General features: G+C 33.9%; 1 protein-coding gene across 1 annotated transcript in view; it reads left to right on the top strand.

The window, feature by feature from the left end:
* PHIP (PHIP subunit of CUL4-Ring ligase complex) overlaps positions 1-11986 on the top strand; it is a 127117-nt gene extending 115131 nt beyond the window's left edge. Inside the window, exons 36-40 of the mRNA XM_087817480.1 lie at positions 551-703; positions 1436-1599; positions 2017-2276; positions 2805-3002; positions 6543-11986. Of these exons, the coding sequence (XP_087673606.1) occupies positions 551-703; positions 1436-1599; positions 2017-2276; positions 2805-3002; positions 6543-7174 (1407 nt within the window). The 3' untranslated portion in view covers positions 7175-11986. The remainder of the gene's footprint in view (positions 1-550; positions 704-1435; positions 1600-2016; positions 2277-2804; positions 3003-6542) is intronic.
* Positions 11987-17104: the final 5118 nt, after the last annotated feature.

Genomic DNA, 17104 nt, shown 5'->3' with positions numbered 1-17104 from the left:
TATGTTCAGATAATATTCTGCTCTTCTGTTGCTTTTTTTCTGCTTTCGCTTGTCTTTTTTTTATTGCTTTTTTATACACAGTTGACTAGGTGGAGACTTTGGGTGATTCCCCTTCTCTGTGGAATGAAGTCATAGGCTTTGTGACAACTATTTAAAATTATGATTATGTTTCAGTGATTCGGCAGCCTTTAGAGTTTATAAGTAGCATAAAGTTTTGGGTTTTTTACATCAAACTTATATTTGTAGTTGTAGAGCTGAGATTTTTTTCAGTACTCTTTTAATCCCCTTCTAACATAACTCCATTTACCTCTTTCCCAAAGGGAGGGAAAACAGAACTTAATAGGTTCTTGAATGAGAAAAATCCTATGTTGACTGCAATATAAAGGAGAGGGCATGAAAAAAAATTATTAGAAAAAAGGGGGCCTTGGTGAGGAAAACAAGGAGTGATTAGTAATAGTTCTAGGGCTCTGTTTCATCGCAGAAATTGTATGTGAATCCTTATGCCTTGTGGTAGTAATGATAATAATACCACCTGTTTTTCCTCTCTTAGGACTACAGAGACATCATTGACACTCCAATGGATTTTGCTACCGTTAGAGAAACTTTAGAGGCTGGGAATTATGAGTCACCAATGGAGTTATGTAAAGATGTCAGACTTATTTTTAGTAATTCTAAAGCATATACACCAAGCAAAAGATCAAGGGTATATAATTAAATTGTTTTCTTTTTATGTTTAATTTAAATGAAATTATTGGAGTTTGTCATTTTTATTTAAAATTTAAAGCAAAGTTGATTAACTTTCTATGTTCTTAATGGTATCCTAGTGGAAAAAAGAATTGACTTTCTACTTTTTTCCTTCTATGAAATAACACTGGCGTCACTAATGTTTAGGGATGACCCCTTTTCTTGAAGTAGTATAGTTAAATAGATACCACATATATTGTTGTGGTATATATTAGGGCTATGTGGGCTTAACTTTTACAGCCATTTTTCTGCATTAATAGAAAGGGGCATTTTTTGTGAATGATTCATAAAAATGAGTAAAACTTTAATTTACTTGTGTTTGACCAGATATGACATCACATAGGGGTGATATGTGGAAATGAAATGAGAAAGAATAGGTAGCTAGTTCTAGGTAGCAATGGAAAATAGATTCAGACCCTCAGGGATAGTGTCAGTAAGACCGAGTTTACGGAAAACTTGTCTGTATAAGCCATCTGAATTCATAGTAGGTATTTTCTTTAAGAATCTCAAAGCTTGAAAGATTCCCAATCTAAATACAAAAATAAATGTAAAAACACTCCACTTTTACTCTTCAACAAAAGAGATTGGAAAAAAGCGAAGTTTAAATTCTAAAAACTTTTGGCTAGAAGAATAAATTATGTCAATATTTTCTTTTAAGAAATGTTTGAATGTGCTTTTTTTCTTATCATAGATTTACAGCATGAGTTTGCGCCTATCTGCTTTCTTTGAAGAACACATCAGTTCAGTTTTATCAGATTATAAATCTGCTCTTCGTTTTCATAAAAGAAATACAATAACTAAAAGGAGGAAGAAAAGAAACAGAAGCAGCTCTCTTTCCAGTAGTGTTGCATCAAGGTATTTTATTTCTTTTCAACAGCATCAGCTGATCTTTAACTAAATGATAGAACTCAGTGTTTTTTAATACTTCCTTTACTATTCCCTATATTGCAGAATGATATATTTGACATGCAAGTTCCTATGATGTGGAGGATTTTTAATCTTTTAACTAAAGCTATACTAGTGTAAGTGCTTAAATTCAAACTGCTAAATCTATACAGTAAAAGAGCATTTTTTAGGATAGTGATGGCATCATGCTTTCTGTCATGTATAACTATAGCATTTACAGCGATCCTTCACTAAATATTCCATATGAAATCCATATTTTAACATGTTTCATAATAGTGCAAATATTGAATCCAATAGTATTTATAAAACTCTATTTTGTTCCACATAGAGCTGTAAGAATAACTAATGGTACTATTTTATCTACAGCCCTGAAAGGAAAAAAAGGATCGTAAAACCCCAACTAAAGTCAGATATCTCTACCTCTCCATTCTCTACACCTACACGATTAATACCACCACGGCACAATGCTGCTCAGATAAATGGTAAAACAGAATCAAGTTCTGTAGTTCGAACCAGAAGCAACCGAGTGGTTGTAGATCCAGTTACCACTGAGCAACCTTCTACTTCTTCAGCAGCAAAGACTTTTATTTCGAAAGCTAATACATCTACAATGCCGGGGAAAACAAGTAAGAGTCAGTTACTATTTCTAAATTGAAATGTATATAATGATTTTTTAATTTAAGCTTTTACTTTGCCAAATGAAATATACTGGATTTTAGTAAATTCTCGCAGACACTGTTGGTTTTTCTTTATGGTTTTTGCCCTTTTTTATAAAAACATTTTATTTTTAATAAGAAAAAGAAGATGGAGGTTAAGGAGTGTCAGTGTAGAATAATGCTTAAAAATGGCAACTCTGATCCAAACTTCCTGAATTTAAGTCCTAGTATCCAGACTCTGTAGCAGTTTGCCAAGACATACCTTCATAATTTTACAGTGACTGGACAGCCTTATAAAAAGGTCTAAAATTAAGAGTTTATTTGTTTATGCCTTTTTCCGAATTTGAAAGTAGATTTCCTAAAGAAGCTTTAAGTGCCCCCAAGTTTTGTCCTCTTGGATAATTCAAGCAATTCGGGTTAGATGTAATCCCAACCTTCTTGCTTGTTTTTAGGTTAAATAACTCTTAGCTTTTAATGTTTCTTGTGTGTGTGTTTTAGTTCTAGAGAATTCTGTGAAACATTCCAAAACCTTGAATACTTTTTCAAGTCCTGGTCAATCCAGTTTTAGTCATGGCACTAAGAGTAATTCTGCAAAAGAAAACTTAGAGAAGGAAAAGCCAGTCAAACGTAAAGTGAAATCATCTGTACTCCCAAAGACATCCACTCTTTCAAAGTCATCAGCTCTCATTGAGCAAGGTAAGGTGTTATTTGTATCTTTGAAGATACAGTAGTTCTTTCTTTAAAATGATGCTTTTGATCAAGTTAGCACTTCTATCAATTTTTTAGGTTGCTCATTTAAAAGTCACATTCTGTATTAGTTGAAAAATTTAATGAGATATCTTTTGATTTGCAGCTTTGTGCCAAAAGCAAACTGTATTATTAAATTTTAAAGGCCAAAAAAAACTTCTTATATGGAAATTGAAACAAATTGTAGCCCTGGCTGTTGTGGCTCAGTTGGTTGGAATGTCATCCTGTACACCAAAAGGTTGCTGGTTCGATTCCCAGTCAGGGCACACACCCGTAGGTTGTGGATTCCATCCCTGGTCAGGATGTATATGGGAGGCAACCAATCGATGTTTCTCTCATACATCAATCCATCTCTCGCTCTCTCTAAATTGAATTTAGTTAACCCATGTAGCAGTCTTCACTTTTTAGGAAAAAATAAAAATTAGTTGTTACTACATCACAAAATTCAACACACCAATCTTTACTAAGTAATAATTCATCAGGGTTGTATACAGCCCGGCCCTGTACTCTAGTATACAACTTTTGGCCTTTTACAGCTATTCTTCCAAATTCTTTCATGTGCAGATTTTTGTTTTAAAGGTATTTATTACATTTGAAAGATGAAAGTAAATGATATAAATACAGCCTGTGACATGTTATAAATTTTTATGGCTTATTGGCAGCAGACACCTCAACAATAAGCATTTTGTATCATGACTTCCAATTGTATCTAAACCATTTCTTCTTCAATGTTCTCCCCAGAAACCTCTCAAAATTTAATTTTTTATTAAAATGCTCTCATTTTGATTAGTGGTATTGGGATCTACCCACTAACATAAGCTTAAAATTGGGGAGTCATCCAGAACTATACAGCCATTAGTTTCTGTTGTTTTTGCCTCTTTAATGTCGATAAAGCCTATTCCTCCTCGCCATTCTCACTTCCATGGCCTTAATTCCGGCTTATAGAATTTCTCACCTGGACTGTTGTCTTAGTTTTCTAACTGGTCTCTCTGCCCGAGTTCTTAACTCTTTCTTACCCAGTCCGTCTTCCACATTGCAGCCAAAGTGACCTGTCTGATAATTTCTCTCTAGCACAAGTGCACAAACACACTTAAATCCTTCCCTGCTTTCCAATCATACATGGAATCAGATTTTAATGTTTTTGCATATTATACAAGATTCTTCATTCCGTGGCTGTTGCCTAACACTCCAGCTTTCTTATTTGCTTTCCCCCTTTTATGTCCTAGCCATACTAAACTACTTGGAAGTCCCTGAATATCGTTGTCCTTTTCTTCCTTTGGAATGTCTTTTTTCCTTCTAGTTTAATGGTTTCCTGCTACTTTTTAAGTCTTACTTTAAAGTGGTGTCTTCTCCAGGAAGCCTTCTGGGTTCTTTACTCAAAATTAAGCACTTCTTTGTGTTCCCAGAATACAGTGTTCATTGACTTTAGTGGCACTCAAACTATTGATAGAATTATTATTTTTTTACATGTGTCTATAGCCAGTAGACTCTGAATTCCTGCATTTAATTATTCATTTTTAAATCACTTCAACTTAATATATAGTGGATAATGAGTCTTTGAATAAATAAGCAAATGACTTTATGTATGATTGTTTTACATTTTCTTCCTTTCTGAACTGAATTACAATTTTAAATAGTATATTGGCCTTGCTTCTGTCACTTCTGAATCCTAGTGAAATCAAATGTATATAGTGAATTGGTACTAGCATTACAATAGGGAAGGGCCAGAAGCCAATTTGATTTATAATTTTTGAGTATTACAAATACATAAGAGTATACCAGCATAGTATAGAAATACAATTAACTATTAAATAATTTATGAATGATGACTTATTGCATATTGACAACTGAATTAACTACTAGAATTAAGAGCAGTGTTGTCTAGTAAAAATAAAGCCAGATATGTAACTTAAAATTTTCTAGTAGCTACCTTTAATAACAACAAACAGGTGAAATTATCCATTTTAGTAATTTTTATTCTGTATTATATTCAAAATATTATCATTTCAACATGTAATCAGTATTTCAATGTATTCTGATTCGGTTTTCAAATTTAAATTGATTTAAAAATTCAGTTCCTCAATGGCATAGGTACATTTCAGGTGCTCAGTAGCCACGTGGTTAGTAACTACTAGGACAGGTCCAGATCAGTGAGTTTTCAATTTTTTTAAAGCTCTTGAATTCCTTTTTAAGAGAGCTGCATTCGTTCTTAACCTTTTTTTAGGTTATATATTGCTTTGTGAAGTTGATGAAACCTGAAGTCCTTTCCCCAGAAATTGCACATAGGCATATCCACTCAAAAGTTGGACCAATTCAAGGAGTTCCTGGAGTTCTTGAATCCAGTCTATAGAACTTTTATAGTGGGTACATGGACTGGATGTTTAGAGCCCTTGTCAGTAGTCTTAATGGAAAACAAATGAAGAGATACACAGAATTCTCAGGCTGGTTAAGTATAACTTTTTGTTAGAAAATGCTTAACTACTTTATGCGCACGCACACACACACTCCTCCTCATTCTCCCCTCCCCCCCCATCTTTATAGAAAACCACCAATCTAAAGAAAATCATTTGTGCTTTGGAGTCAGGAAATGAGGGCTTTGCCTTCTCCCTCTGCTACTGGCTCTGACCTTTTGTGAGTCTCTTGATGGTTTTTTTCTTGAATATTTATGAAGTACAACTCCAACCCATAACCAAAAAATACTATTATGAAGAAGCATTCTCTTTAAAAGCAGTTTCCATCTTTTTGTGGATTTCCTTTAAAATATTGCATGGCAGATCATGTACCGCAACCAAACAAAAACTTTAGAATTTTGGAAGAAAAAAGTTAGTGGTAGTACATGTATGTCACCTTTTTTTTCCCTTCATCTGAAAGGGCAATAGATTTTTTTCTTTCTTACCACAGAAATGCAGTGCATCATGATCTCCAGATCCTACATATTTAGAATTTGATATCCCAAATTTTCTTTTATATTTTAATAAAGCATGGTGACTTTGGTCATGGAGATTGTTACAGTGGGATTTTCATCATGAATTTTTTTGTTTCCTAGTGCGAATAAGTTATGTTTACACCATACTACAGTCTGTTAAGTGTGCAATAGCATTATGTCTAAAGAAAATAATGTACATACCTTATTTTAACAATACTTTATTGCTTTAAAAACGCTAACCATCATCTGAGCCTGTTGGGAAAATGGTGCTGATAGACTTGCTTGCCACAGAGTTCCCACAGACCTTCATTTGTTTAAAAAATAAATGAAAAGGCACTATCTCTGAAGCACAATGAAGTGAAGTACAATAAAATGAGGTGTGCCTGTAAATAATATCATTAAACTGGTAGCCTTTTGTTGGTTCTTTTTCTTATGTTAGTAAAAAAATAATTAGGATTATGTCACTACATATAAGTATAGTGATGGCCTTATTGATTAGTTTGAGGGTCAAACAAAAAAGCAATTCCATATATTAAGTGTGATATTGTTCCCTTTTTTTACAGATTGTAAGAACAATGCTCTTATACCAGGAAGCATTCAAGTAAATGGTCATGGAGGGCAGCCGTCTAAACTTGTGAAGAGGGGACCTGGAAGGAAACCTAAGGTAGAAGTTAATACCAATAGTGGTGAACTTATACACAAGAAAAGGGGTAGGAAGCCCAAAAAGCTGCAGTATGCAAAGCCAGAAAATGCAGAGCAAAATAATGTGCACCCGATTAGAGATGAAGTAGTTCCTTCTTCAACATGCAATTTTGTTCCTGAAACTAATACTGTAAAGGAGGATTTGTTACAGAAAAAGAGTCGTGGAGGCAGAAAACCCAAAAGGAAGATAACACAAAAACTGGACGCGGATCTCATAGTTCCTACGAGCGTTAAAATGCTACGGAGAAGTAACCGGAAAAAGACAGACGAGCCTACGGATAAGGAGGAAGAGTTTGAGGAAATTAAAGGCTCTGAACCCCACATGAGAACTAGAAACCAAGGCCGAAGGACAGCTTTCTATAATGAGGATGACTCTGAGGAGGAGCAGAGGCAGCTGCTGTTTGAAGACACCTCTTTGACTTTTGGAACTTCTAGCAGAGGACGAGTCCGAAAGTTGACTGAAAAAGCAAAAGCTAATTTAATTGGTTGGTAACTTGTACCAAACTATTTTACTTCAGAATCATATAGCAGGTACAGTTAAGGAATACGTAGAACTAAGGCTTCTGCTTCCTTGCTGCTGTGGTGGATTAGGGAATATTATGATTTGATTTACAAAAAAAGTAAACAAACTTATAAGACACTTCACTTCTTTAAATGAATATATATATAAATATATACATATATATTTTAAATGTTTGCTATTTATTACCCTTAGATAGGTTATGCATTTCAACATTCATTTCATTCACTGTTCGGAAAAAAGAAATTGAGGACCTATAATAAATTCCCTTTTTATTTCTGGAAAAGACAGTTCTGCTACATTTTTAAGCAGCATAATATTCCTAGTGATAGAGCATTTCATGTTAAAATGAATTATTTTTGACCAAGCCAGGTACATTTCTATTGATACAGAAGTTGTGCCCCCTAGGAAGACGTGTTACCAGAGCAGCAGTAAATTAAGAAATGTGTTTCCTCTAAAGATAAATATAAAATTCCCACAATTTGATACCCTAAAGAGTTTAATTTTAATTGTACAATGTTCATCTACAAAGAATCTAGAGGAGGCTTTTGCTGTATTCCATTTCTGCCAAACGTAAGAGAAAATGTACTGATGAAAAGGAAACATATCCACATTGGAAAACATTTGACTGTCTAATTTTTCAGACCTTGATTCTTATATCAATCACTCAATCTCTGTTTATTGTGCCAAAGACTGAGAATCAGTGCAGTGGAAAGCCTGTTTTTGACTGTCAGGACAGCATACACTTTTCAGTATTGGAAAGGCTATATATTATTCTAAAGAGCACGTTATTAAAGAGTTATGCTGATATGTATCTTTTTTTGGTACTAATAGTAGAAAGTAATGCACTGGTGGGTCCTTTGACAGAGATGTTTTAGAGAAAGTGTTTAAGTGGTTAAAGGATTCAAGGAAAATACAGGAAAAAGGTGTGGGATTTGATGTTTACTTACTGATCTGGATTAATGTCATTTCTAAACTTTAGACTTATCTAATAGGCTAAAATGACTTACAAAGAAATGTGTGTGTATGTGTATATATTGATAAATGGGTATAATTAAATATATATACAAACACATACTTATATACTATTACCCAGGTATAAATTCTTTTCTTCAGGATTTTTTAGATTGTGGTAGAATAAAAATAATTTTAAAATGTCATACTTTATAGTTTAATTTTAAGGGGAAGATTGGTTATTTTCAATTATTAAAGGTTAAAATAGGCCAAATCACTTTTTATGCAATCATGTTTTATACAGTGGTCTCATTGCACATTGTGTTTTTTCTGCACTTTTTACCGTATCCTTATCACGCTGGTATGTCAAAATACACCCTAAAGGAAAAATTCCATTTAATGATTGTGCCTTGTATTCTATTATTTTTTGCATCATTAGTAAAATTAAGTTGTCTATTGTAAATGATAATTATATGACTTAGGAGAATGTATTGCTATATGTACTGCTATGGAAAAGGAAAGCAGTTATTTATTTGTTTATGGTACAGTTATTTTATACCTTAAAAAACAACATAAATACCATTTCTATTGTTTAAAAGTTATTGTCCATTTTTTAAAAAGTTGAAAGAATGTAGTATTTTCTGAGGACTGGTATGGTACAAAAATGTAACCAAATTTTTCAAATACTACATTTTTTTAAAATGAGGATGGGAAAATATGTATCAGCATGACCCTAAATGTAGAAAAATAAAGTTTTCAATTGAACCTTGGCAAAATACATTACATAATTATTTCTTTACTTTTTTCTGGTAGGGATAAATCTTAGCTGTATTTAATTGTCTTGAAGAAGAATGGAAAGCAATGCATTTGGGCTTTTTAAATCGTTTGTAACTAAATTTGTACAGAAATCCTGTGAAATTAAGTAAACCATTTTCCAGATCTTAACTGGATTGCTGTGATTTTGCAGTTGAAAAATAATTTCAAATTTTTCAGGTTTTTTGTATATTTATTTTTTTCTAACAAATATATTTACTATATAATTAAAATTCAGTATCTGAACTCTTCATAATGCAGAAATGGATGGCTTGGTTGTATAGTAAATGAGTTTCAGTTACACAATAATAAGTGTATATGTTTGAAATTTGTCATTGAAGTAATTTGTTGCTTTTGAAGGCAATCTATTTGAAACATGTAATTTCCTGATGTTATCTGCATTGTGTTAGAAAAAATAATAGACTATAAATTCATTTTTGTAAAAAATATGTGTACAGTTTTAAAGTGTGTACAGAAAAAGGAAGCGCGTACACAGTCTTAGAGTGGAATGTTCCTCTAGTACGGTGTATGGGTTAGTTCTAACTCTTGAGCAAGAAATGAGTATTTACCATTTTACCTGCAACAAGTAAATGTATTACTTCTGTTCTTAAGACACTGTATATTTATGACCCTTATTTGGACATTATTAGACACTGGTTTCTTAGTAAAGCAGAAATTACTTGGGTGAGATTATTTGTAATTGAAACAGTTAAATATGTATTAGTAATACCAGATTTATTTAGATTTTATATTTTTATAATTTTGCTTCTATACATTGCAGAAGTTGAATTGAGAAATTTAAGTCATTACCATATTTTTCTTTTGTTTGACCACTTGGAAAATATCTTGAGACAGTGAATTCCTGTATGTACTGTTTATAGGCAAAAGGAAATGTTGGCAATTGTTTTAGGTGAGCAATTAAAGTAAGTTTACTGAAAATTTCAGAAATACTATAACCTGTCACATGCATGGAAATTGTAAATCATTTTATGTATTTTTAATTAACTCTAATATTCTCCCTTCACCCCAACATTCTCAAGTCCCAGTCAGAGCTTAAACAATTATAAAATGTTACAAATGAGCAGTTTGACTATTTAGTCTAATTACAGTCTCAAAACTGGGCAACAGATATATACTTTCTTAAAATTTTATTTTTTGCCGTCTGCTATTATGGCGTTGGACTCTTTTCTGCGTACATTTCTGTAGTAAAGATGTGTTGCTCTTGTTTCCATTGTTTTTATTACTGCACAGCTTTATAAATTTGAATATTATCACAAAAATACCATCATCCTTAAATTTAATTAAAACATATAGAATATTTGTGAGCTGATTGGGTCACATCTGAGACATGAATTTGGCTAAATTTAGTATCACTTGGAAATGTATTGCATAAGATAACTGATCAAAACAATCCTCATGTGACAAGTATGTGTTAACATGTGGAATTGCCCCTTATCTGCAGTGCAGTAGATTATTAGATATTTTAACAAGTGCATTCAAATAGTGGTTTTTGTTTATGTGGTATTAGCAATATTTGCATGTTTTAAAATATGATTTGTAATATAAGCTCATTCAGTTAATAGTGTTTACTTAATTCTAGCATTCCATTTTATACATAACATACCTATATATTTCTCTCAGATATCAACTGGAAGCAATTTGATTTTCAGTTTTGAATCTAATGAAAACAATTATTATTCTGAATGTTTTTGTTCACCTGAAATTTACTTTTGAGTAGGCTCGAAAGGACCAAGATACTTGAGTATTTAAAGGGCTGTTGTAAGTGTTCTCCTTATATGCAGGAAATATATGATTTTAAAACTCAACAATAAGGGAAGTACTTTTATGTTCTGTGAATTACCCCTATACTTAGAAAGTAGTTTTTACATAATAGTTTGAGAAGTGGTTTAGTTTACATTTAGTTGAAAATTTATTTTCCTATTAAAATTGGGGAAAAAATACACCTTTTCCTCTCTTTTCCCCTTGCACTTCTCAGTTCCCCAAATCTCCAAGTGGTTTGAACTATTACATTTACTAAGAAACTGTTTTTGTTCTTAATTGTACTGAGCTAATCACTTCAAATGAAAAGTCATTTTGTACCAAGTACGGTACCCAAGAAGAGGTCAAGCTGAGTCAGAAGCCTGTAAGTACTACTTTGGACGCTCCAGAGATAAACTTTGTACACACTGCAGTAAAATTATTAGAAAATATTAAGAGCTGTAAACACATACTTATTTTTAGTTTTGATAGCTGTGTTGAAATACTTTTTTTAATGCAGATAAAATCATCAGGAAATTAACCTTATATGGCACAAACCAAATACATATAGTGGGTGGCTATGAGTTACTTCATTTAAGGAACTAAAAGAATAGGTTTGAGATGATATATAGTACACATATATGATGCAGATGTACACGTATGCTCGTTACTTTTAAGATTGTGCGTGTTGATTCATCACAATAATATAATTGAGACAAAACACAAAGTTACATTTTTGGACCATATTAAAACTGCAAGACACGGGGTCTTATTAAAGATTTTATAGAAAACTGTTAAATCCTGTCACACGATATTTAGACATGTAGAATGTAGTTCAATTTTTTAAAAGTTACTGACCTAGAGGGTTAAAGTTGAAACTGACACATTTTCAAATTAAAATTATGCTTATTTTGTACAGAAAACCATGTTAAAGACAAGCAAATCTGTTGTATGTAATAAGTAACAGAGTTTAAAGACAAATTAATTATTTAGCTTTACTGAGGTTTTTGTTTTTTTCCTTCCAGAAACTTGGAATATCATGTTATAAATGGCAGTCTCACACCAGAATAGCAGTACCCTTTCTTTTTGTACATACTGATTGGACCTTTCTTTACTGTTATGTGGACACTTTCTATGTTAGTTTTGATGCATAATTCTTTGAATCCTTTTATACTAGAATGTATGTGTAAGAATTCCTGTCCCTGCAATGTAGTAACTACAAACTTATTTTTAAATAAATAGAAAACTTGTTTTTCTAAACTATTTTGGTAGAGCCTCATGATTTCTCTTTTATTTGCTCTTTGTTAATACTTGAAGCACTCAGTATGTAATTTCAGCAGGCACTATATCAAAGAAGCTTTTATGTAAACTGGTACATTAGAGTTTCCAATGCCCTGTCTGTTTAGCAAAATGTTAAAATTACTAGCCAATCAAAAGATTGTGAGTACTCTAATGTAATTTAATTCCAAAGTAACCGAAGGTTAAAGATAAATCATTTGCCTTTTAGTGTGTACACTTAATGAAATAATCTTGTTGATGTGTTACTATGTGCAAATTACTGGGTGATAACTGCTTTGATATTCAGATATTTCTGTGAGACACATTTAAAAGGAACAGTTTGCATAAGTATTTTCTCAAAAGTGTGAAGTGAAATTTAAGGGAAAGAATTAAATGGAGGAATGATGAAAAAGTTTTCCTTATTAAGCAACTATACAAAATGAGATTTATAAAGCTATTGCTGTTTTCCTAGGAATTTGTTCAGATTGGCATACATTTTTCTTGACTTCCCCAGAATCCTAATTTTAGTATAAGGAATATACAAAGGTATAATAAATGACAGTCAGATTAAGCACGTGAGGGGATGATTTGTAACTTTTGTGCTATTCAGTATCATTTCTCCCTAAGAAATTTTGTTCCAATGACTGTATGAAATTTCTAAGTTGAGGAAAGCAGGGAAAATATCCGTAGGTACCTTTTCTTTCTAAAGTATGCTGTTACTGATACATGGTGTATACTTAGAAGAACCAATCAAGAAAATTAATTTTCAGCAACCACTTTCCCTGGTTTCTCTTTGTAATAACATCAACTTTATGTTCTAGGTTAAGTTTCCCCATTATTTAAATACATTAAAAAAACAAAGCACAAAACTTCTGTTTCTTGCATTTGTAATGTTTTCTCACTTAACACATTTACCATATGGTGATAACTTTGATTTTGTTTGGGAAAAGAATAGTGGAAAGGATTCCGTGAGTTAGCTCTCATGCCTAAATAGCCAGCTGGGCATGTTGGCAGCACAGTGCCTTGGAATGAACTGGGCTTGGAATTGAGGCATCTCTGAGCTTCACTTCCTCATCTGTAAAGTAAAAAACGTTGATTAGGTAATCTGCAGGGTCCAACCCAATTCGGATAGCCTTATGATTTGTTTATTGTCCCCTCTACTCATGGCTCAATCTTGGCTTTTCTATTTAGTCCCTAAAGAAAATATGTCATTAATGTATAATTTCCAGGCAAGCTGTGTCTTGTGGCCATGACCTAAGTGGACGATCCTTCTGAGTCCTTAGAAAAAGGAGTTTTGGCTCTTTTGTTGCAACATACTATAAATTGTGAGTTGAGCTGAAATACTTGTTTACTAATAAAAAGTACTAAAGTTTGTGATTTTCCAGGGGCCCTCAGAGAAATGTCAATTCAATAAATGAACCAGTAAAAAGTTAAGACCAAAGAGCACTTGAGGGGGTGGATATTTATAATTTAATGTGATGTTAAGATTGCTGGAGGAGTTATGCCACCAAAATTGGTGGAATTGGGAATTTTAAAACTCTAGCCCTCCACTAAACTGGCAAAATTGGTCAGAGTCAACTTTATTATAGACTCTCATGAAAAACTACCAGGGGAATGTTTAATGAAGAAAGAAGCTGCTAAATTTCAGTGAGTTAGGGTATTTTAGCTTACCCAGCATTCCCCACTCCCTTTCTGTCCATGCAGGAGGGCCCTTGAGGGTGGCAACTGGCACTCCTGATACCAGAGTAGGGAACCATAAATTGTAGTTTTGACCTGTCTAGTGGCTCCCTGAGGGGTCAGCTCTGGGGCTTGCCTTTGTTTTACCCACCTTCAAGCTCAGTGCTGAAGTGGCCCCAACAGATAGGAAAGCAACAGACATACCTAAAAGCTTGGAAGATAGTATATGGGAGAAGAGTTTGGATGACTGTCCACCAATAGCCAGACATTTTATTTTGGAAAAATGCATGTATTATATAATGCGCTGGATATTATGATACCAAAACCCAGATAATGGCATACTTTTAAGATTCATTTCAGTCAAGACTTTAAAAAAAGTTACCCTCTGTGCTAACCTTTCCGTAATTCTTGTTAGGTGAAAGGTGAGTTAAAAGGCACATTTCTGCCTGGCCAGCGTAGCTTGTGGGTTGAGCATCAACCTAGGAACCAGGCGATTGGTTCGATTCCTGGTCAGGGCACGTGCCGGGGTTGCAGGGGCTGTGCAGGAGGCAGCCGATCAACGGCTCCCTCTTATCACTGATGTTTCCATCTCTCCCTCTCCCTTCTCTGAAATCAATAAAAACATTGAAAAACAAAATTTAAAAGACACATTTCCTTTTGTTTTGAGAAAATTTTCAATGTTCTCTTACAAATTATTAAAATTACCCAGAGTTAGCTAATAAATGTATTAGTTTGTTGATCCCTAGTTAAAGCAAGTATTTTTTCAATTTAGAGGAATGGTTAAATGGTCTATATTACAAATGAAATTTTATTTAGAAACATTTCATATGACAAGCACTTTGGCTTAGTATAATATTGCAATTACAAATATAGATCCTAAATTCTGTCATCTTGTGGTTACTAAGAAGCAGTTAGAAAATGTCAGCTAACTTCCTATTTGCTGCTCCCTATTTTACTATTTTATCTAATATCAATGTTTTTCCAAGAAAGCTAAGATATGCTTTTTTTTTCCTGCTTTTTTTACTTCTTTAACAGAAATAGTTGAACTATTCCTAGAGAAAAACAGCAGGAGTTTTATTTTAAATGTGTCAATTAGTTTGTTCTCATCACTTTTTGCCTAAACTCTTATTCCCCCGCCCCAGACTTATTCAAGTACAACTGACAAAAATTTCATATGTGGAAGGTGTATAGTGTATGGTTTGATATATACATAGTGAAATGATTAATGCAACCAAGTTAATTCATATATCCACCACCTCACTTAGTTACCTTTTTCTTTTTGGTTGCGTTAAAAACACAAGATCTCTCTTACTAAATTTCTAGTACATAATACAGTATTATTAAGTATAATCACTATGCCATACATTAGAGCTCCAGAACTTACTCATCTCATAAATGAGAGTTTGTACCCTTTAACCAACTCTTCCCCCTTTTCTTCCCTACCAGCCTCTCAAAACCACTGTTTTACTGTCTGGATCCAGAAGTTCAACTTTGTTAGATTCCACATGTAAGTAAGATCATGCTGTATATGTCTTTTTCTGTCTGGTTTCTTTCACTTGGTCTAATATCTTCCAGATTTATCCATGTTGTCACAACGGCAGGGTTTCCTTTTTTATATATAATTTTTAAAATAATTTTTAATATAATTTATTTTTTTAAATAGGTTTTTATTGATTTCAGAGAGAGGAAGGGAGGGGGAGAGATAGAAACATCAGTAATGAGAGAGTCCTCATTGATCAGCTGCCTCCTGCACACCCCCAGCTGGGGATCGAGCCCACAACCCAGGCATGTGCCCTGACCAGGAATTGAACCAAGATCTCCTGGTTCATAGGTTGATGCTCAACCACTGAGCTATGCCGGCTGGGCAGGGTTTCATTTTTAATGGCTAAATAATATTGTAGTGTGTGTGTGTGTGTGTGTGTGTGTATCTCACACTTTTTTAATTCATCCATGGATAGACACTTATGCTGTTTCCATGGCTTGGCTATTGTAAATAATACCGCTATGAATAGGGCAGTGCAGATATCTCTTTGAGGTAATAACTTCATTTCTTTTGGATATATACCCAGGAGTGAGGTTATTGAATCATATGATAGTTACATTTTTAATTTTTTAAGAAACCTCCATACTGCTAAACTCTAAAGATGAAATCATCTCCTCAATAACATTTGTGCCATCAATTATGCTTTCACAGTCCATTTTATGCCACTTCATAAAGCGCTTATATAATGCATATAAATGTGCTTTTAGATGACTTGTGAGTTATAAACACTCAAATATTTGTGAAATAAGTTGCATGTATCATATGCAGGAGTAAACATGGAAACCACGTTTCTTAACAAAACGGCGTGAGTGCTAGCTAATATCCTTTTTTTCTAAATTTGGGGGGCCATACTCTTTGACTGTCTCTTTATACAGCAATGATTTTGTAACATTCCCAAGATTTACTGTTTTTACACTGCTGTGTGAACATACCACTATCCAAACATTCTGTTTCCAGTAGACACAGTGCTTGTTTCTAGCCTTTTAATACTATGAACGATCCTGCTTTGGGCATCATTTCCTGCGTTTGCTTTTGTCTCATGAGAACCCATTCCTCTGTGTGTGTGTGTGTATGTGTGTGTGTGTATGTGTGTGTGTGTGTGTGTGTGTGTGTGTGTGAAATTCAGTGCTGATCATGTTGCTCCTTTACTTAAAAATCCTTCAACCTGGTGGCTTGGCATAAATAAATACCTAGAATAATAGTCTAGATGGCCTGGAATGATCTCAGAATAACTACCTTAATTCAAGCAATTCCTTTTGAGAATATACACCAAGACAGCGATGCTGCGCAGTGGATTTGCTGCTGCTTTTTCTGTCAGCAGGACCTACCCTGTCCCTCTCTACGCTGTACTCCAGCACTACTGATATTCTAGACCTGGTCAGATGTGAAAATGAATCTTATCGCCGAAGTTTTCCAGGAAGAATCACAAGGAAATCTTCCTTTGGAAGGCTGTCCCAGAAGCTGCAACGGTGAAAAGAGCGTGGAAGGAGTCTGAAGTCCCTAGTCTTCAACCAGGGCACTGCCATTTATGAACCATCAAGTCTCAGCTTTCTGGGTCTCTGCACACCTGAAAAAGGGGGGGGGGGCAGTTATGATCCCGGAATGGCCTGACTTCTTGAGATCAAATAAAACCTCGTTTATTTCACAAACACATACTATGTCCTAGTCATGGTGCTAGGTCCAGAGATGAAACACGTGGTCGGGTTCTTGTCCTAAAAGAGCTGACAGACCAGAGCAGTGGTCCTCAACCCTGGCTGCCCACAGGAATCACCTGGAGGGCGATTTTCAAAAATAGGAATGCCTGAGTTCCCTGCACCCTGACCTTGAGAGATTAGACTAATTTCTTCAGCTCTTTTAGCCGATAGCACATGTGTATGCTG

Source organism: Miniopterus natalensis, chromosome 5 (genome assembly GCF_054644295.1).
Source record: "Miniopterus natalensis isolate mMinNat1 chromosome 5, mMinNat1.hap1, whole genome shotgun sequence".
NCBI lineage: Eukaryota > Metazoa > Chordata > Mammalia > Chiroptera > Miniopteridae > Miniopterus > Miniopterus natalensis.
Note: the sequence above shows the minus strand (reverse complement) of the source record. Positions and strands in the feature narration are given on the sequence as shown.